Source organism: Miniopterus natalensis, chromosome 17 (genome assembly GCF_054644295.1).
Source record: "Miniopterus natalensis isolate mMinNat1 chromosome 17, mMinNat1.hap1, whole genome shotgun sequence".
Lineage (NCBI taxonomy): Eukaryota > Metazoa > Chordata > Mammalia > Chiroptera > Miniopteridae > Miniopterus > Miniopterus natalensis.
Genome location: NC_142097.1, coordinates 43,408,748 through 43,429,513, shown reverse-complemented (window position 1 = coordinate 43,429,513; position 20,766 = coordinate 43,408,748). Strand labels below are relative to the sequence as shown.

The 20,766-nt window shown below is 48.7% G+C and overlaps 1 protein-coding gene across 2 annotated transcripts in view; it reads right to left on the bottom strand.

Moving 5' to 3' along the window:
* The window catches only part of SEC14L1 (SEC14 like lipid binding 1), a 34,637-nt gene extending 16,947 nt beyond the window's left edge, over positions 1 to 17,690 (bottom strand). The window contains exons 1-6 of one of the 2 annotated variants that reach the window (XM_087826374.1): positions 17,551 to 17,689; positions 16,307 to 16,407; positions 15,958 to 16,123; positions 15,386 to 15,478; positions 419 to 568; positions 181 to 312 (exon numbers count right to left, since the gene is read on the bottom strand). In XM_087826374.1, the coding sequence (XP_087682500.1) occupies positions 181 to 312; positions 419 to 568; positions 15,386 to 15,448 (345 nt within the window). In that variant the 5' untranslated portion in view covers positions 15,449 to 15,478; positions 15,958 to 16,123; positions 16,307 to 16,407; positions 17,551 to 17,689. Of the gene's footprint in view, positions 1 to 180; positions 313 to 418; positions 569 to 15,385; positions 15,479 to 15,957; positions 16,124 to 16,306; positions 16,408 to 17,550 lie in introns of both variants that reach the window. The other variant, XM_087826375.1, reaches the window with a different exon arrangement.
* Between the last annotated feature and the right edge of the window lie 3,076 nt (positions 17,691 to 20,766).

Here is a 20,766-nt window from a genome sequence, read left to right as displayed (position 1 = left end):
CAGTGAAGCAATCTTCACTCACAGCTCAAGGCACCACTTGGCCGCCTCCACTCTGAGTAAACCACGCCTGCTGCCTGCTGCCCCGCTGCGGGAAGATGAGTGAGTGTCTGACGAAGAAGCCCCCAGATTCAGTGCGCGGCGTGGAGCGAGGCAAGGGTGCTCGCCGACGGCGGTACTCACGGTGTAGCAGCAGTGCTCCTTAATGATGACCCGATTCGCAAACGTCTCGTTATGAGCCTCAATGTGCAAAGTACGTTCCCGAGAATTCAGTGAGTTCTTCTGGATGAAATAAACATAGTCAACTCCTGCGATCTTTAAAAAAGAAAGAGAAAGGACATATTAGTACCACCTGACTACAGGAGCAGCCGTATGCAGGGTTCTCTTTGGCTGGGCGCCTCCTCGGGCCTGGGTCACCTACCTTTTTCAGCAGCCTGGGTGCGTCTATGTCCAGCTTGCAGCGTCTTTCTATGACGTGAATTGCCCCGTCCTCACTCCGGAACTCATTCACAGTGTCACTGTCCACAAACATCGGGATCAGTGGACACGTAGGAAACCTCCTTTCGTAGGCCTGGGGACAGTGGGGAAAAGAGGAACTGACAGTTTCTCACGGACATTCTCCCATGTAAAAGCATCTCTTACGCCTCCATCTTCACACCCTCAGCTTCCACTAAGAAAGAGGGACTATCCGTTTTCTCTGGTCAGGGACTGGATGCTCAGCACAGTGAAGAGGCCAGTTCTCCCCATGTGGATACAGAGGTTTCACATAAGTCCATCCAAATCCCAGCTAGGCTGTTATTTGTAACTACAGACACGGTTATTTTAAAATTTATATGGAAAGGCGAAAAAGCTAGAACAATTCTGAAAAGGAGTGAACTGGGAGGAATCGCTGTGTCCGGTACTCAGGCTCACTCTACAAGCCACAGCGAGGCAGACCGTGCGGAGCTCAGAGACACTCGCAGACCAGTGGGCAGCGCGGAGTTATACACGGACTCTGACAAAGGTGCAGAAGCCATTCAAGGGCGGAAGAATAGCCCCTTCAACAGCAGGGGTGGGGAGGAGGGAACTCGGCCATGTGACTAGAGGCACCTTTCTAGAAACTTCACGTGAGAATCAGTACACAATGGTCTCGAGGGGGTTGCAAAACCCATGTGGAGACAATTATACTTATTTTCACAATGTTTTTACTATGGGAGTTGAACTCCCTTCCTCCACTCAAACAGTATACTCTGGATCCCATGACTGCTATAACCTGGATAAATCAAACAATATCTGTCTCTTAATGCATTTTATAATAAACAACATTTAAGAAGTTTATTCAGTTGCTCAGATCGCACCACGGATAAGTCTCCATGAGGCCCTCAGACGCAGGAGTGCGCAGCACTGCGCAGGAGGACGATCACAGGGAAAACTCTGACTAGCGCTTGTCCTGACACCGAACACTGAAAACTGCCTAAACGGACTTCTCAATTGTACTACATAAAACCCTGACTTTTACATTCCAGCACTATGACGCACTAAGAAACTGAGAGTACAGGGCTTCAAACAAAACAATTCTTTCTAAGTTACACAAGGACAAGCAAGCACTTACCAAAAAACAACCTCAGCTAGGCTCTCTCCTATCTAAGTACCTACTGGATCATTTTCAAAATACCCACAACATCCTTTAAATCCCCAAAAGACAGAGAGCACAGGCATCACTCACACAGCCTAGCCCTGAATCCAAAACACAGTAAAAACTTTCCATTCCCTGCAGATGGAGCCGTCCCTGTAGACTCACATTCACGGACACTCGCTTCTGCCTTGGCTGCCCCCACCAGGTGGCACCTAAGGTATGCAGGCTACTGAGCAATTGGCCCAGGGAACCAGCAAGTTTCTCTCCAAAACTCTGTGAGTATAAAAGGTGGTCAGCAAGCCGCTGCATTCCTCCCGCTTGCTCCTGTGCCTGCCACCAGGGGCATTATCCAGAGTCCTGTATCCCCAGGAGAACAAGGACCTTCCCCGAGGCCTGAAACAAGAATGCTGTTCTTAACATCTGTTGGAATATGGCGTAAAAGGTTACTAAGTAAACCAGGAACCAGCCTGCTTCTGCGCTCACGCTCACTTGCCGCGCTGTCTTTCAGAGACCTGTAGGGCTAATGAATTCCGCACACTGTCAGCACAGAAAACCCTCCCTTCCTAGAGAGCTACGGAAAAGGAAGGCTGTGCAGAGCTGACCTCACTCTAATCTTTGAAATCCTTATCGGTACCACTCCCCTCGATTTCCAGCAGGCACTACAATGTATGAAGTTTCTGCAGCCTCTGAAAACAGAAACATCCCAATCATATTAGAAACATTAATACACATTCCGGCTCTTTCCATAGGAAGGACCAAGGCGCAGCACCACCTCAGCAGCATCCAGATCTTGGTTTCTGAATACCACTCTCTACTAAGAAGGACCCTCTTGGAGAAACGGCTGATTACAAGTCTGGAGCAAGGAAAGGTCGAGGGGAGCCTGAAGTGTCTGTTACCAGAAAACGACATGTCCAAGGCCACAGGAACCAACCTGAATGGGGCTCCACTCACCAATTCTGGGATAATTCGAGCACCAGAGAGAAAAAAGGTGGTAAAGCCCTACAAACCATAGTGATACTCCAGGAAAATGGGCGGGAGGAGGTTTTGCAGAAACTGTTCCCTAATGGCCAAAGGAGCAACAGAACCGGGAAGTCACTGTTCACAAGTGGTCCAGACAAGGGTCAGCTACGGCTGCTGCTGAACTGAACGGTGGCTATGGAGGAGACGCCACCATTTCCAATCACCACCCTGCATATTATGACAAAGAAAAGGGGCAGTTACAAAGGGACACAGGTGCCTCTATAATGGAAAGATCTAGCAGACATCACCTTCATCAAACGGCAGGCTTTAGGACAACTGACAGCCTGATGTGAGGTCACGGGACCACACACAACCGATGTCCTCACAGCAAAAGTGAGGAGATAATCAGACAAATCCAGGTTACGGAACATTCCGCAAAACAACCAGCTGGGGCTCTCAGAAAAGAGTGTCAGTATCTCGGAGATGAACTAAAAGCAGGAACGGTCTAGAATGAAGGCAGTGAAGGCAACAGAGCTAGCAAATGAGATGCTGCACGGCTCTTGCGGCGAAATAAAAATCACCACAAAGAACGTTCACAGAGATGCGAGCGTGCGTCACACAGTGAATAGTTTAGTCTATTGGTGTGAAACTTCTTGGGTGTGGCAATGACTTATCCAGGAGAGAGTTATGATAACAGCAGGTTACTTTCAAATGGTTCTGCAAAGAAATGGGGTGTGTGTGGGTGTGTGTGTGTGAGAGAGAGAGAAAGAGAGAGAGAGAGAGAAAGCAATGTGGTAATTCAACTGGCATGTAGACAGGAGCTCACTCCGTCAACTTTTTATAAATAGAAATTTCTCAAAATAAAAAGTTGGGGAAAATGTTAAGAAAAGGTAACCCAGGGGAGGGGAGAAGTCCACACATAAACTAATTAACTGATTAAATATGACACTGTCACATTTTATACATGAAAATTTATACAGATTTTAGTTTCACGAAGCTCTGAGACCAAGGGGGCCAGCCAGGTGTGCCGTTCAGCAGGGACCTGCACCTTCTCGCAGGGCCACCTGCCAGCCAGCTCACTGTAGCTCTGAGGAGGTGCCAGCCAAGAGTCCAAGCTTCTGGGTTTTTAAGAGAAGCCAGCAACCTGGGTTTTTAGGTGAAGCTTCCCTATTTTGCAAACTCTGTTTGGGCCACAGAGCGCACATCAGCAGGCCTCGCAATTTTACCTCTGCGCTGAGAACTCTCTAAAAGAGGAGCCCATGTTCAACTCCTACAGGATCCAATCACAGCATCAGGAGATAATTTCCAAACGTCTTCTCATTTTTCACAAACTATCTGCAGTGTTATCACGTCATTTCCTAATCATGCTCAACATTTATGAAATCAAGAAAAGGCCAAACACAATGAACTCGCCCAGGAGTGATTTGGTCAGCGGGGAAATGTTCTTTGCTTGGAGTCATTTGCTCAGTCTCTCTCTGCAGCACAGCGAGTGTCTCAACAGTAAGAACGAGACTAGGGCTCCCCACCTGCGCAGAGAGGAGAGCGGCCTTCTGGGTAACTCGCTTCCTCCCACCTTCCTTCGCCCACTCTTCCTCTTTCAAAAGGGATCTCTGAACTGGCAATTTGGAAGCTTGGCAACAGTGCCTTCAGTTTTTTGCCAACCTTTGCATGTAACTTTGACATTAAAAGCTTGTACTGTGCGAAAAAAACCCATCTTTTAGCAAAGACATTTCAACTTCAGAATTACTGAGCTTAATACGCATCCTGCCAGGAAAACCCATTTAGAAGTAGTTCCATTTAAAGAACCTACCTTTAAACTGAACTATGTTCACATCAATTTAGCCAACAAGCTAAGCCAGCTGCTTTCCATATAACCACCCGGAGAGTCTAGGGCACTAGACATGACCATCAACTCACTTATAAGCCACTCTGGCTTTGCTCTGGGAAATCAGTACATGAAAAGCTAGCAATGTCTTCAGTCTCTCTTACAAGTTGCCAGTGGCTCAAAGAAACAATACAACATATCAAGAAAATGTGGCAAGTTGACAAAAGTCTCAGTTAAAATTCTGTAATTTGTTTTGTATTTTAAATTAAGTAATACATGCACATGACCAAGACAATCATAATTTATGAAAAAAACACACAAGAAAAAACAACACACTTCTGGCATCAGTAAATTTGTTAAAAAAAAAAAAAAAAAGAGCGGCCTCTGTCTGGGCTCACAGCAATCCTAAAGCTAATTTAAGAGTAACCATTAGTTAATTTTCTCAAGGACAGCTTACTGAGGTGGCTCAAAGGCTCTTTGAAGAGATTCTGGTGGCAGAGGGGCCACCATCAGGCCACACACACATCCCTGCCTCTGGAAGCCCTACCCCACACCCCACAGGCAAGCTCCCTTCCTGTACAACTCTCTCTACTCATCCCTCCCCTCTCTTGGATCCAAAATTCACAGATCTAGTTTTGTTTTCTGCTGGAATATAACTTTAGTAACTGCTTTTCTTTTCTGACAGTCTGAAAAGTATCCATTTATTTTCTAGTTTACAAATATTAATACAGATTTTAAAATAAATTATAGATTTTACTCAATTCTAACAGATCCAAAATCTTAGAAATGAAATCTACAGAATGAAAAAGTATTACCTTTTTTTAAAAGCCAATGTTTTCTGCTGCAATATATATAAATAAATCATGGTATATCCAGCCAATGGAACGTTCGTTAGCGATACAACATAACGAACTATGTATTCATGCACACATGAATGAATCCAAAATAACTATGGTGAATCGGAGAGACTAGGCAAAGAGAAAGAGAGGACGTATGATTCTATTTCGGTAAAATTCTAAGACAAACTAACGTATAGTAAGAGAAATCACTGGTTGCCTACAGGTGGAGGTGTATTAGGAGTAGGTAGAAGAAAGTACAATGGGGCAGAAAGAACTTTTGGGGTGGCCCTGGCCAGTGTGGCTCAGTAGTTAGAGCGTCGGCCTGCATACCAAAGGCTCGAAAGGTCAATTCCCAGTCAAGGGCACGTACCTGGGTTGTAGGCTGGATCCCTGGCCCTGGTCAGGGCGCGTGCAGGAGGCAACCGATCGATGCGTCTCTCTCATCCGTGTTTCTCTCTCTCCCCCTCCCCCTCTCCCTCCCTCTCTCTCTAAAAATCAATGGAAAAAACTTCCTCGGGGAGGAGTAGCAACATAAGTGTGGCCACTGTTCCATGAGCACATGAGCTTCTCAGGGGGAAAAAGGGACAAAGGCTAAAGACACTGCCACTCACAGTCCAGGAACCAATGAGGCTACGCACAGAACAGAAAGGGAAACTTCCTAAAAGAAACAGCTTCAGAAACTAACATTTTTCATTTGATGTTTATCTTTTTTACTATACTTTGAAAATGCACCCCCAAAAAATGCATGTGTTCACCAGACTAAAATGATAATTACATTCCTCATGGCCCTAAAAACATGAGATATAAGCCTCATGAGGCTTTGCTGGAAACCAATTATTTTGTTTATTATTAGCCAACTTAAAAAAAAAGGAACTAGTTGTAAATAATATCATAGAGGTCTCCTTCCTTCTATACGGGAAAGAAAAGAGACAGACATAGAAATGACCTTATTTCAACTTAGGTATTAAAAGTAAAATATTCCCTTTGTAGTATGAAATAAATACAAGAAATGTATGACTGGTTCGTTACGTAACTGTCAGTCAGCTGCGTGCTCAGTGCTGGGAGCAGACAGCATGGCCCCGGAGCCCTCACAATGAGGGGGGCTGAGTGACCACTGGCCTGACAGGTTCCGGTTGCAGGCAGCCTGTGGGCTTCATGCTAATGGTATTAACATTTTCCACAGAGAGGAGAAACAATACACTGGGAAGGGAAAGACCTCCTGTCAGGAAACTAATCGCTCGGCTCCCATCCTGGCCGGAATACATGTAAACATTAGCCTGCTGTTCCCACAGGCCTGGGAGCTCAGCTACTGTTCTAAGGACAAAGCCTTCCCGGGTGACCTCGCTGGCGGCCCACCACGGCCGCACCCTGCACCAGCCCCTAGACGGGCCAGTGCAAGCTCAGCCTGCGGGGCTGGCCCCCCCGTTAGCACGCCTGATTCAACAGTGTCCTTCCCTCCACTCCCGGAGCACTGTCACTTAGGGCTAAGGCACAATTAGGCACAGAGCAGAGCCACGGGAGAGCCCGAGTGCCAAGAGGCCTGGCCTCACCTTGAACGCCAGGCTCCCATCCAACCCTTCTGTGAGCCACCAAAGATGGGGTACTGCGGGGGAAGGTCTTCTCCCCAGCAGGCAACCAGGTCACAGGCAGATCAGCGGGAGAGTGGGGTTGGGGAAGAGAAATGGGGAGAATTCTAAAGCGAAGGCTACAAACTGGCCCTGTCCAGTTAGGAAACCAGGTCTGAGCGCAGCTGGCTGACTGCAACGATCGGTGTGTCTGGAGGCGGGAAGCCGCAGGCGGGCTGTGGGACCCGGGCAGTCTGCGCCGTTGAGCAGGTGAGGCGGCAGGTCAGGGACGGTCACTGCATCGGCAATTCAAACCTGTTTCCTCATTTGTAAAGCAGGCAAGACAGAAGTCTACAAAAGGGTCAAGCTTACAGTTACAAGTAAGTCCTGGGGATGTGATGTACAGCATGGTGACTACAGTCAACAATACTGTACATTTGAAAGTTGCTAAGAATAAATCTTGAAAGTTATCACACACACGCAAATGTGTACCTATGTGCGGTGATGATGGTGTTAACTAAATTCGTGGTGATCGTTTCACAACACGTCAAATCATTATGTTGTACACCTTAAACTAATCCAAACTTACATGTCGACTGTATCTCAATAAAGCTGGGGAGAGAGCCCACCCCACAGTCGGTGCGCGCAGTGAGTGAGACACTGGCACGGAAGCACTCCATGAGTGCTCGCCATTCCCAGACCTTTAGAAGTTCTCTAAGTGTTTCGTAAATCGTGGCTCCCCAGCAGGACCCATCTATCCCCAGGGGCCTGGGGCACCAGGCCTCCCACTGGACTGCATGCTGGGCAAGAGCAGAGCCCACAGGCACGGTTCGGTTGCAGCAAGCTGATGCCCCAGAAAGCCGCTCCAGGAGGTAAGGCCTCTGAAGGCAGAACCTGTTAATTTAGAATCATTTCCCACCCCCTATGGCATCCAGACCTACTCTGCTTCCTGTGTACACGACCAACATTTTCAAACTGAATGGCTCTACAAGTTCTACACTGTTAAAGACCCGATACAGTTGTATTTAAGGACTATTTACAAAGGACTCAAAAATTTCCTTCACGAAAAGAAACCAAGACCAGGAGAATCACAAACGTAAAAGACTTTTCCACTACTGAAAAAGCAGTCAGCGTGTGTGCACTGTGTTAATCTCCAAGGATCAGCCAGACCTGGAAGCTGAAAACAGACATCCCTACTTTCCACTCTCACTTCACCATCAAAGCTCAATGAAAACGACTATAAGGCTATCCCTGCTCATTCACGGAACAGAAGGGTTGCCCATTAAATCAGCTGAGCCAACCAGCCTCTCAAGAGAAGCACAGAGAGTAACACGAGAACCTTTATCTCTTCCCCCGACCTCTGGTTGGGTTTCAAACAGAACCTGATCTAAGGACCTGGCTGACTAGGGCTAATCAAAGCAAGCAAATCCTCTAACTCAGAGAAACTGCTTATAAAGCTTGACCACCACACAAACCCCTTTCAAAAGAGAAGTTTTCTTGGACCTTTAGTGTTGACCAGTTATTTTTATTATAAATTTAAACAGACTAGGTAAAACTCATACAACGGTAAAACGAACAGCACACATTTAACGGGAAGGATGAGTTTGCTGAAGACGAGTCGTCACCGTGTACAGAGCTGATGGGCCTCACAGCTGCTCTCAGGCTTGGCAGGCCCAGGCCAAGACAGGCGCCACTGACTCACTCGCCCACCTCTTCTCTGTTTAAACCTTCATTTGTACAGTTCCCTGTGTGCAAAGTAACTCAGCCTATACTTGCCCAGCACAACATTTATATATCAACTCCACCTCTACTCTCCTTGCATTCACTTTCAACCATTAAAGTGGTATCATTTGGTGGCCAAAAAATAAACATGAAAGCAAACCACATACTGTCTGATGGCTTAGCTCTAAATATGATAGGCGTCCAGATCTCCACGTGTCTATATATGTTTTCTATTGCAAAAATAAAAGCATTAACCCACCCCCATCAGAGAAGTCAAGGACACTAGCTGGAAAACCCAGAGGCATGCACATCTCTAAGGAGATCTTGATACTTAAGACACCTTGTCAATAAGCCTCGAAGGTCAAATCTTTCAGGCCAGTTTCTTAAAGCCCCAGGCAAACAAGACAGTTGGGAGTGCTTTGAAAGGTCTGTCTTCTCTGAGCTTTTCATAGGCTTGTGTCTTTAAAGCAACTATAGAACTGACCCAGGATCCAATGAGATCCACAACATGCCATGATTTTCCAAAACCGTTCCTTACCCATAAAATTTTTTGTCTAATAAAGAGCAAACTTCATGTGACAACACACACAGCAGTTTCACATACTCCTCTTCACATCGAGTGGAGTTGGAAGAGAGCTGTTTTACTTTCCAGTGTAAAAAATAAACTCGTGGACTTCAGAAGAGCATTTGGTGTCCCAGGGAATTGCAGCTGTCAGCTCTTAAAGCTGTCATGTGTTTGCCCACAGAAAAGAATGTAATGAGCTATGGCAATATTATCTGGCTTTGTGAAACAGAATAAAAACTGCACTGTCAATGGGCTGACAGTGGGAGTTGGTTTAACCCATGAGGAAAATATCGATCATGTACCACTGTTTCACCACCTCATATATAAACTGTACCTCAGACCATGAGGCGCTGGTTCTACTTCCTCTGCCACTGCCCTTCCCAGGTGGCAGAAGCCCACATTTGGCTCCAGCGGATCACCCCTTAGCACTCATTCTATACCTGCCTTTAGATGCTGTTCTCTTTATTAAGAAACACGGCAATTATGAGATGTAAATTAAAGATATATTCTGACTAGATGGAATAAAATACATGGTTGAATTCCTCAAGGAATATGTCTTTTAGATCTGAAATCTATCAAAAAAATAAATAAATAAACCTAAAGAAATATGCAATAATTTTTGGTTGGCATTATAGTTAAAAACTAGATGTTAAAAATGTATAGTAAACATAATGGCCCCCAAAGTGGACGCAACCCAGGTGTCTACTGACCGATGAATAGATACACAAAATGTGATAAACACATACAAAATGAATTATTCAGCCTTTAAAAAAGAAGGGACTTCTGACACACACAACATGAACAGGAAAGACATTACGCTAAGTGGAGTAAGCACGTCACAAAGGATAAATATTGTGTGATTCCTCTTTCATAAGGAACAGTCACAGTCATAGTCAGAGACAGAGGAGAAAAGGGGGGGAGGTGTTTGCTGGGGGCAGGGGGATGGGAATTGGTGTTCAGTGGGGACAGGCTTTCTGTTTGGGAAGGTGATAATATCCTGGAGATGGAAGGCGGCGACAGTTGCACAGTCATGTGAATGTATTTGTTAACACTGAACTGTACACTTAGAAATGGTTAAAATTGTAAATTTTATTCTATGTATATTTTATAACAATAAAAAAATAGAATACAAACCTACTCCACCTGAAAATGAGGGAATGAAGTCACACAAATAATTGAGATAAGTCCAAGGACACACAGACTTGTGCGTATAGCGTTGGTATCACCAACTAAACTCAAGAATAGCAGTCTGGAGAAGCACAGAAAACAAGCCAACCGACTCCTTCAGTAGATGGTAAACCCTTCGAAAGGAAGCACAATGTAAAGAATCTGTTCTTTTCAAACACTTTTTAAGAAGCTCTAACTGAAACTAACCTCCTTTCTTCCTATTCCATCAGCCACAAATTCAAATTGAGGTGAACTGAACTCGTGGTCTCAGACCTGAGGAGGCACCGGGCTCACGGGGGGCTGAGAAACCGAACTGCTAGGTGCACCCCAAGAAATCCCATTCAGCGAGAAGCAGAGTTCAGGACTGCTGGAAGGTGCGTCCTAAACCAGCTCTGTGCGTAACAAAAGTAAATGACGGTAACAGGTGTCTGGGGCAGAGCTTTCTAATTTTAACAGCATAAACCCTGCAATACAGCCAGCGAGCTCTTAAATCAATGTACTCCTTAAAATATGCACCTTGCGGATTTTAGTCTGCACTTGGTTTTTAAAACATACACAGGCATTGAACTAGGGGAAGGAAAAGAAACACATATTTTATGATTAGGACTACCTGGTATCTGGTGGGATAACTTACTCATTAAGACAAGAGAGTCATGTAACAACCAGCCTCTCGGGTTTAAACCTACAGACACCTCAAAAAGAAAAATTAGGAAGGATACTATCCTATCAGAGTGAAAATTTTCAATGAACTTTATGTAGCATAGGAGAACCAGGAAAACCGAATTTTTAAACCCTAGCTATTCATTACCATGGGAGAAGAGCCCCTCACAGCACCCGGTGGCACATAAGCCAGGCCCGTTTTTCAGTCAGCTGGAGTCCCAGTTCACGGGACAAAAATGTGCTTCACTCACAAAACATCATCTGCAGCAGATTCCTTCCCAGCACGATTTAACTGCAAGTAGGAAAAACCTCTAACCGAAAGGGTACATTCCAGCGAGACCCTCCGCCAAATCATCATGGTCAGAAGTGAGGTGCGGGGAACAAAGGCACACACTCCGACATTCACTGGCTCTGTAGACTATTTTTCAGGGCTTACTAAGTGCCCAGGTAAAAGCAAGACGGTTTGATCCCTACCCTCCAGACACTTGCACGGAGGGCAAGTCAACAAGCCTAGCGACCTCGACGAGGCAGTGACAGTGAGCAGCAGAGCACAGAGCGAGAATTCCAACTAGGAGAACGGACCTGACCAGGTAATCTGAGCAGTTAGACAGGTGAGCAAGAGGGGAAGGTATCCCCAGCAGGTTGGTGTAAAGACATGGAGGCCACGAGAAATCATGGTGAACTCAGGACACTGCCCGGAATCCCACATAACTAGGTGGTGGAGCAGGCGGGGGGCCCTGCAGGTGGTCTGCAGTAGTAGAGAAAGGTGGGAGGCAGATGGGAAGGGACCTGGGGACCAAGCCCAAGAATCTGAACTTCATCTTGAAGGTAAGGTGTAGCCACCTAAGAATTTTAAAGGAGCAAGTGGCATGTTCAGATTTACCATGGAGAGCCTCTGGGGCAGCAGCTGAGAAAGAATGGGCGGGTGAGGTGAGGCTGGGGCTCAGAGTCCAGGGGCTGCTCCAGGGACAGGAGCCATGAGGGGCCACCTGAGACAGCAACACCTTCAGAGGGGCCGGGCCAATTCAAGGACAATCCAGAGGACATTCTGGCCGCCACTGCAGCTGAGGGTCAGGAGGGACGGCTGCCAAGGAAGCCAGGTTTCCGATCTGAGGGCAGCCACGTGATGGAGGCCTCTGTCAGAAGGGGCAGCTTAGAGAAGATGGAGCTTGTGAGTGGCATCTTATTGGTTTTTGTTTTTGTGTTTGTTCTCTGCTAAGGTGTGTTCTTTGTGCGGGCAGGAGGGGCGGAACCCTTTCAGATGTACTCAGTCTGCCTCGGAGCAGTCTAATGGAGATGTCCTTGCAGGCAGCTAGATAGGAGTCTGGAAGACCCGAAGACCATAGGCTGAGGAAAAAGCTCTGAGATCCTCACTGCATAAAGCGACAGCTGAAGCTGCAGGTTTGAATGAGGCAGCCCAGGAAGTGAGGCAGGTGAGAGCGCAGAGTTATTTCTAAAATAGCATGAACTACCCATTACAACATCTCTTACGGCCAGAAAACACAAAATATACACCCGGAGGTCCCAAAACAGCAGCAGTCATCAGAGAAAGTCCACCTGTACCCAAGGCAAGGAGGCAGGTGGGCAGAGAAAGGAAAGCAAGAGCAATCAGAGGGGAGGCAGAGGCCTGAGAGGAGGCGAGCTACCGTGCAGCCATCTAATCAAACACGTACATTTACAAACTGGATGCTTATTGCATCCAGAGCTGAAAATGTGCACAATGGACATGCTAGTGCACAACCACGCGGGAGATCTTTGAAACACAGATGGCAGGCTTTTTAGTGGAAAGGGGACTCAGTACATATCAAGATACATATAACAACTATCTTATATGGAGAAATAATGCCACATACATAAAAACTTTTCTAAAAAAAAAGGCTAGCAGTCTTAACATTAAATTGTACCTCTCAAGAGAATTACAATGCAACTTATGCATTGTTATAACTGTAAAATTACTCCCCTAGAAATATACGAAACACTGTTTCACTCTTGTACAGGTTAAAAATCAAGAAAGAAGGGATCGATTATGACCATGGCCAACCAAAACCCGCTCTTCAGGGAACCATGTGGGAGCCTCCGTGGGAGCCAGACATCCCCACGGGCCGTGACTGGCTGAGCGAAGGAATGGAAGACAGTGCCAGAGTCGCTCTATTATACCATTGCCCCTCCTCAATGAAAAAAAATAAAGCAATGTGAAGTAAACACTGGGACTTCCTGTCATACAAGCACATCGGAAAAGTGGCAAATGACACCACACAGCAATCACTGAAGACTTAACAAGGGCTCTGGGTTCTTTCTGATTCTGGAACAAAAAAGATTACATCATTTTCAGATTACAAATACTTTCTAACAATGCAAAAAAAAAGTATACTGCCTTAAAACAAAGCAACTTAAAACTGAGTTCGTTTTAAAAGATTGGGGGAGTGGTTTTGAATTTCAGATTCTTCTGAAATCCATGCATAAAATCAGCAGGGCAAACGTCACCATTCTGAAAATAGTAATGTAAGAAAAATACGGAAGTCCAACAGCAATCAAATGCCTCTTTATTAAGCCTAGTCCCTGCAGAGGAGGCCGTCCCAACCTTGGCTGCAAACTACAGAGGTTGCATCAAGCTCTGAAAATCAGAGCGAACATTTTGGGAAACACAACGTACCAGTGATGGTGCCCCCCACGCTGCCCCTCAACCCCGCCCCACGCCAGCTGCCTTTCTGCCTCCACTGCCAGGCAAGTCATTCCCAGACTGGCCAGTAACCTGGATCCTAGATCCAGGGGAGAGATGACCAGATCGTCTCTCTAGAAGCTGAACTAGGAAACATGACAAGAACTGGCCACTTAGAAACTGAAAGAATGCAAACAAGAAATGCCACAAAGTTGAACTGGGGCCACAGGGCTTGACCAGCTAGCTGACAGGGCACGTGGGCTGACACCCCAGGGGAGGGAACACCAGGAGTGAGCAGAGCGGCCAGCTCGTGGTGGGGAGAGAGGCTCGGACAGACACATAGAGGCCCAAGAGGTGAAGTTCCAGGGACAGCTGCTGCAAGGCCCCAGCACTGCAGGAACCCAGCCCATCCCAGCTGCATTCCTGCATTTCTGCACCAGTCTTATCCCTGTTCCAACAAGAGGCCTCCCCGGGCTGAGCTCACTGGAGTGGTCTTTGCTCCTACAGCCAAAAGCCAAACCAGCACACGGGACCGTGCAAACAGGAAACAAGCTGCTCAATGCGCCATTACCGTAAAACACTGAACAGTTCTGGCATTTAAGGGAAATAGAGAACTAAAAACCACCACCTCACAAAGAAACAAAGAAACAAACAAAAGCCTCACCCTGACAGAGGGGCACAGGGGAACTCTCTGAGGGGACTGGACGAGCAGAGAGGGTCTGATCCTGGCAGAGGTGTGGTCACTCTGTTGTCAAAACAGATCAAACTGTACACCTACCACATGACCACTTCACTCCAAGTAAATTATACCTCAATTAAAAAAAACAAGCTCCCTAAATCTAAATTATTCCCTTGAGAGCGCTTGAGTTTTTGTTTTGTGTTTTTAAAACTAGATTGATCTGGATAAACCTCACAAACGATGAAGAGCAGAGGCCAGATACTAAAACACCTGAGTTTCAACTTATATAGAACAAAGAGAGAATATCCATCCAGGTGCTCAAAGTCGGGGGGGGGGGGGCTGAAAGGGGCCTAGTGGACTTCTTCTGGGGCCCATATGTTGTGACTCCTGACTGTGGTTCAATCTGACTCTTTCCTCCGGGTGCATGTTCATGACGGAAGCATTTCCTGTGTGTGTTATACAATAACAGTAACACAGAAGAGAAAGGAAGGGCAAGAATACCCTAAGGTAATCTAAAAGTGACTGGAAATGGGTTTGTTTTGTTTTGCATCTAAGTGAAATACTTATTTTCAGCCAAACTCTTTGGGTAAATAACAAAGACTTTAGTGACCCCGTTATTGGAATTCTAATATGACTCATGAATTTGATATTAAGGGCAAAAACTAATTCAGCAGAATTACCAGAATAACATAAATTAAGCTCCATCCTATGGTGCCCAGTTCTAGGTAAAATGAATCACCCATGGCCACAGCTCTTCCAAAAGGGCAACAGAGGGGAAAACCACACTCCATACCCCTGTTCTACTCTAACAATCACAAAACAGAGCAAAATCCAGAAGAAGAGCATTAGTCAGAATCCCACTTCTGTGTTTTCAAAAGGAGAATTAACTCAAACTCAGACATCACCCTGAGGGGCATGTTTAAAAAAACAAACATGCAAATTTTGATTTTCAGAGACTTAAGAGTTTCAAAACATTTCACAGAATCTAGACACAGTTCATAAGCATAAAAAAAAAGTCTGAATGGAGCAATGGAGACAAATAATAAAATAAACATCAATTTATAGATCATCAAATCCAAATACTCAAAATACATAAGAAGCCAAAGAGTAAACTGGAAAGTTAAGTACTTACAGCCATAATTAACTCAAAGGGGTGTTTATACACCCTCACTGGGGACTGGTATTTTTGCACCATGATTGTAATATAACTGCAATCTTCTCACACCTGCAAAACACAAACATATGTGACAAATAACCATGACGAGGAAAAAATTACGTCTGCATATACACATCACACTATAGTCCAAGGGTAGAGAGAAACCTCAATAGGCCACAATTCTATGCACACGAAAACCAAAAGATGACAGCCAAGGGCAGGGGGAGGTAGTAAGACAGTAAGAGAAGGTGAAGGAAGCCCAAGTGGAATGAGGGGAAGAGCCCTGGTCTGAGGCCTGAAGGGCTCCGTTCCTATCTCGCCTTGCAGGGCCTCTCCAAGGCCTGCCCTGGGTTAGAGTAATTTCCAGCAGTGAAATGTTATGATCTGATTATTCTGATAACCGATACAAATAGTTCTTGAATTGTTTTCTCTTAGACAACTTCTACTAGAAGCCAAATAAAAATGGTGGCCCTTTAAGATATTAAGTGGGGGAGGGGGAGAGCACACAGAAATTTAAGGGTGGGAAACAAAATTTTAAAAATATATACCACTGTTATCTCAAATAGAGGAGCACTCTTCAAGAGCTAGCTTCACGGGAAACCTGTCAATCCCCACTTTCGAGGCGCACAGACGACTTCAGAGACCTGTCTTCAAATGGCAGACACACCAAGAGCTCTGGCCACAGGCTCCTCTGACGTTTCCAGCCCCAAACAGCTGTAACATCGGTAAGTAATCAAGTAAATGCTGGCACCTACTTCACACGTCAAGAAATTCAGGCTCCCGTTCCCGGGCCCGCAGGGGTTTTCCTGAAAGCACACTTTTCATCTGGAGTCCCTCAGTTGTGGCTTTACTCCCCTATTCAACAGCGAGAAAGAAAAATAAACCCAAAGCACCTACCTGTCCAGCAGAGGATGATCATTAAGAATGTTTTTTTTACGCTGGGTATGGCAAGAGGATATTCAAAAGCAGAGAGGGAATATCCTCAAGGAGCCCAAAGTCTAGATGCAAAAAAAAAAAAAAAAATTGAATTACAAAGACTTCATTTCGGAAGATTCCTATCTACGATATTGCACTTAAACGGGTCTGGACCGTCCTCTGGTACGTTTGTCCGGCATCCCCCGTGGCAGGAACCGGCTAGGCTCTGGTAGAAACGGGCACGATCCATCCCACACCCCGAAAACTGCTCAAGATTAATGAGTGACCTCAGGCAAGTCATTTGACTTCCCTCGGATGCAGTTTCACCCCCATAAAATGAGGTTTGTGGTGAGATAATCTTGAAAGATTTCCAGTTCTAAAATCACGAGACTCGGGGCCAAACTCCTCGAGTCTCCACCACGCTCGGGGGGCAGCGTCGTGACCCCCAGCGCGGGGCTGGCGGGTCGGGGCGCTGGCAGCGCGTTCTATTCAGCTGGTGCACAGCTGGGATTCCATCACCTTCTTAAAATGGAACCGGGGGGATTATTTTAGGGTGCCTCCGGACGAGGAGGAGGGTGCTATCGGGGGTAAAAATCAGTGCGGGGGTGAAAAGAGCAGAGCGCTCGGCTGAGGCACTGTGACATCCACCGGGACCCCCGGCGACTGCCCAGGGCCCTGCCAGCTCCCAGGCTTCTGAGCTGCTGCCAGGACGCAGCGCCCGATGCCCGGGTCCAGGGGCACGTCCGACGTGGGAGTCCGGAGGTACCTCGGCCAAGCGGCATCCCGGCCCCGGGCAGCCTCTGGAGCACGACCATTGGGTCCTTAAAAAACGAGCCAACGGCCTGACCCGGCGAGTCCATCCCGACCGGGCGCGAAGGGCCCCGGGCCCTGGGTCAAGGGCTGCAGCGCGGCGGCCCCGGCAGGCCCGGGAGGTGCGCCAGGGACGGGCTTGGCCCCCCAACTCTGCGGCCCGCAAGGAGGGGTCGCGGCCAGGCCCGGCGGGCGGGGTGGGGGCGGGGAGGGAGCGGCCTGGACGGAGGGAGCGGCGAGGGCCCCGGACGAGGGGCGGCGGGCCGGGAGGAGGGCCGGCTCGGGGCCGAGGGGGGCCGAGGGGGGCCGAGGGGAGCTAGGGGCCGGGAGGGCGGGCCGGGCGCGGAGGCGGCCGCCGGGGGGAGGGGGTCGCGCCGGGGACGCCCTCGGAGCCCGCCGCGGCGCCGCGCGCCTACCTCTGTCAGAAGGGCCGAGCCCAGGACGCGAGGCGGCGGGAGGCGCTCATCCCGGCTGCTCCGCGGGTCCGTCGCCGCTCCTCTGCTCGCCGCCCGAGCTCCGCCACCGGTTCCGGGGAGTGGGCGGGCGCGGGCGGGGCGCGGCGCGGCGCGGCTCCAGTGGTTGTTACGGGTGACGGGGAGGGCGGGGCCGAGCGGCCGGAAGCGGCGCGCGTGCGCGAGCGCGGCCGGCGGAGGTGGGGGAGGCGGGCGTGACCACGGTTGCTAGGGAGGGGGTGGGGGGCGGGGAGAAACGAGCGCGGTCGGGCCGAACTGCGCAGGCGCCAACCACTGGCCGGCGGGCGTGGGAGGAGCTCCGAGCGGGGTCTGCTCCGAGGTCCGGCCGGCCTCGCCCGGGGACGCTGGCCCCGCCCAGTTTACGTAGGGGGCGGGCCCAGCGCGAGGGGCGGGGCGAGGCGCAGCGGGCGGCTTGGCGGCGCTGGAACCCGGGCGTCCGCGATCCGGCCCGTCGGCTCCGAGCCCCCGGCCCCGTCCGGCCCGAGCAGCCGGTCCCCTCGCGCTTCCTCCTTCCTCGTTGGCCCGCCAGGAGCTGCAGGCTCCCGGTGCAGCGCCCGGACCACATTCTGGGCCGTGAGGCCGACGCCGGCGCCGGGGAGGGGCCCGCAGCCGCCCGCCCGCCCGCCCGCACCTGGGCTGCACGTCGGGGCTGAGCCGCGGGCCGGGTCGGCCCTGCGGGACCTGAGCGCCGCCTTGCAGCGCGGGAGCCGTGGCTGCAGCTCCGGCTCTGAGACGCCGGTGCGATGCGCGCTGGGCCGTGTCGGGGCCTCGCGCGGGGCCGGCTCCTGCCCCGAGCGCGACCCCGCGGCGAGGCTGGTCCCGCAGCCCGCGTGCGGTTTCCCGTCGGTGTCGCTGTGGCTGCACCCGCATCAGGCAGCCTGGGCACAGAATATTTTTGGAATCTCGTCCAGGGACAGTTGGCCGACCTCACAAGAAAATCATTCATTGCTTGTCCCCACCTTTTCGGCTCGAACCACCGTGTTCCAGCCCCACCCACCCGCACCGCGCACCAGACCGCGCGGCCTGGCTTCGGCCTGGTGTCACCCTGGGAAGGTGCTTTGGGGAAAGGGGCATCCTGGGCACCGCGGGCCTGCCGATGGGCGTGAGCACAGCATCTGCCAAGCGGCCGCGCCGAAAGCCGACCCGATCAGATAAGCCCCGCGACGCCACCGCCGGTGCGCAGGAAAGAGCAGGGGCATGTGCCAAGTGATACCGCGGACAGACAGCCGGCCGTGGGCCGTGGGAAACCACCTGGCAAACAGAGTCTTTACCAAATAAATTCCAGAGGGAGAAAAGAGGCTAAGCACCAGACCTGTCGATTAAAAAAGATTGGGAAATGCATTGAGCCATGCACTTGCGATTCGTAGGCTTTTTTCTTTATGTTAAAAATTTTAAAGAAAAACAGACCTGAGACATCAGCCAATTGCAACGTGAACTTTATTCCCACCTTGATTTTAAATAAAATAGTAAAAAAATAAATTTAAAAAAATTATGGAATAGGAAAGTTAAAATGCAATTTGATCGTATAATGATGTTAAGAAATTATTGTTAATTTTTAGGTGGGATAATGGGATTATGGCTAATATTTTTTTAAAGACGCTTTATCTTTTGGGATAGCTGGAATATTTCTGAGTGAAAAAATGTGATCTCTGGGATTAGCTTAAAAGCAATCCAGATGGAAAAAGGAAGTATTAAGGGCCTGGATGAAATAAGATTTGTCTGAAGTTGATAACTGCAAAGTATTATTCTGTCCACTTTTGTATCTGTTTGAAATGACCCATGATAAAAAGTTCTTCACAAAAAGATGATTTGTCACCACTGAGGATGGGAAATCAAGACGTAATTACAAAAGAGGTTTTCAAATGTGTCTCAAGCAATAGCTGCATCATTAAGATACGTGAGCAGAGTCCCAAGGTGGGTAATTTGAAGGAAACAACACTTGTTTAGATATAAAAGTTATGATGTGTTTGAGTGTTTTTAAAACTGTTTTATCAGGCAGGTGTCCAAAGTCTACAAGACACTACTGAGCACCATACGGCACAAACAGAGCTCTTAGCATGTGTCAGACACTGTGTGAGGCAGAAAAATGAGCATGGTATGGGGGGTGGAAGGGGAGGAAGAGTGCACTGGGCCAGGTTTGGCTGCCAGAAGCCCAAAGTAAAAGTGCCATCACAAAACGGAGATATATGCCCCTCTCGTGTGGATAAAGTCTGGGGCTGGTACGGTGACTCCATGATCACAGTCAACTGCCAACTTCCCCAAAAGACCACCAGAAAAACCTACCAATGACCCAAAGCTCGGGTGATTAACCCAGCTGCAGCAGAGAGAGCACAGCCTTGACCAGAGTCAGCCTGAAGACACTCCCGGTGGTCGGAAGGGGGAGGTCGAGAGGGGGTGTGGGGGGGTCTCAGCTCTAGTGTTCAAGGCGGGTCTCAAGGCTGGGATCTAAGAAGGACCAGGCCAAGTTTGTGATGTAGCAGTTTAGGCCGGGTGGACATCTCATCATCAGGGACAGAGATGCCTTCTGTCCAGCCGCTTAGCCATTCCCACAACGTATCTCCTACTTCCAGGCAGCCAGTCTGTCCCGCTGGGGAAGGGACGGCTTTCTCATTTGGTGCTAAAGGGTAAAAGCCAGTCTCGCAAGACACAGCACGTTCCCCTGACATGGGCCCTGTGGCAAAGTTTCCAGCTGCAAAAGTACCGAAAATGTAGGTGACCGGACAGGCACAGTGTCCTCACTGAGCTCTGGCAGTTACCCAGTGGCCTGAGGTAGGACCCATTCATCATTCCCAGCCTGGGAAACATCCGGCCAAGAAGCCCGATCTGCAAACGTTACCATCCAGGCTTACATATTTCTAAAATATTCCATTTCAGTCTGGAGAGGCCAAGCTCCCCGTATCTTATTTGGTTTCCCTGCCTGAAAGTCTTCCCTCTTGCAGGGCCCTTTGCACCCTGCTGGTGGGGTTCTCTTTCAAAAACACAAACACAAACTCGCTCCTTTGCCTGAAAACTACGCTGACGGTGAAAATCAGTGGAAGCTTCCAAGCCCGCCACCTGAGGGCTTCTTTAACTCTCCTTCCCAGCTTTCCTCTGTCTAGGATGATTTTATTTTCATCTCCACTTTGTCCATTCACTTATTTGTTCCCTTGTTAGCTCAGC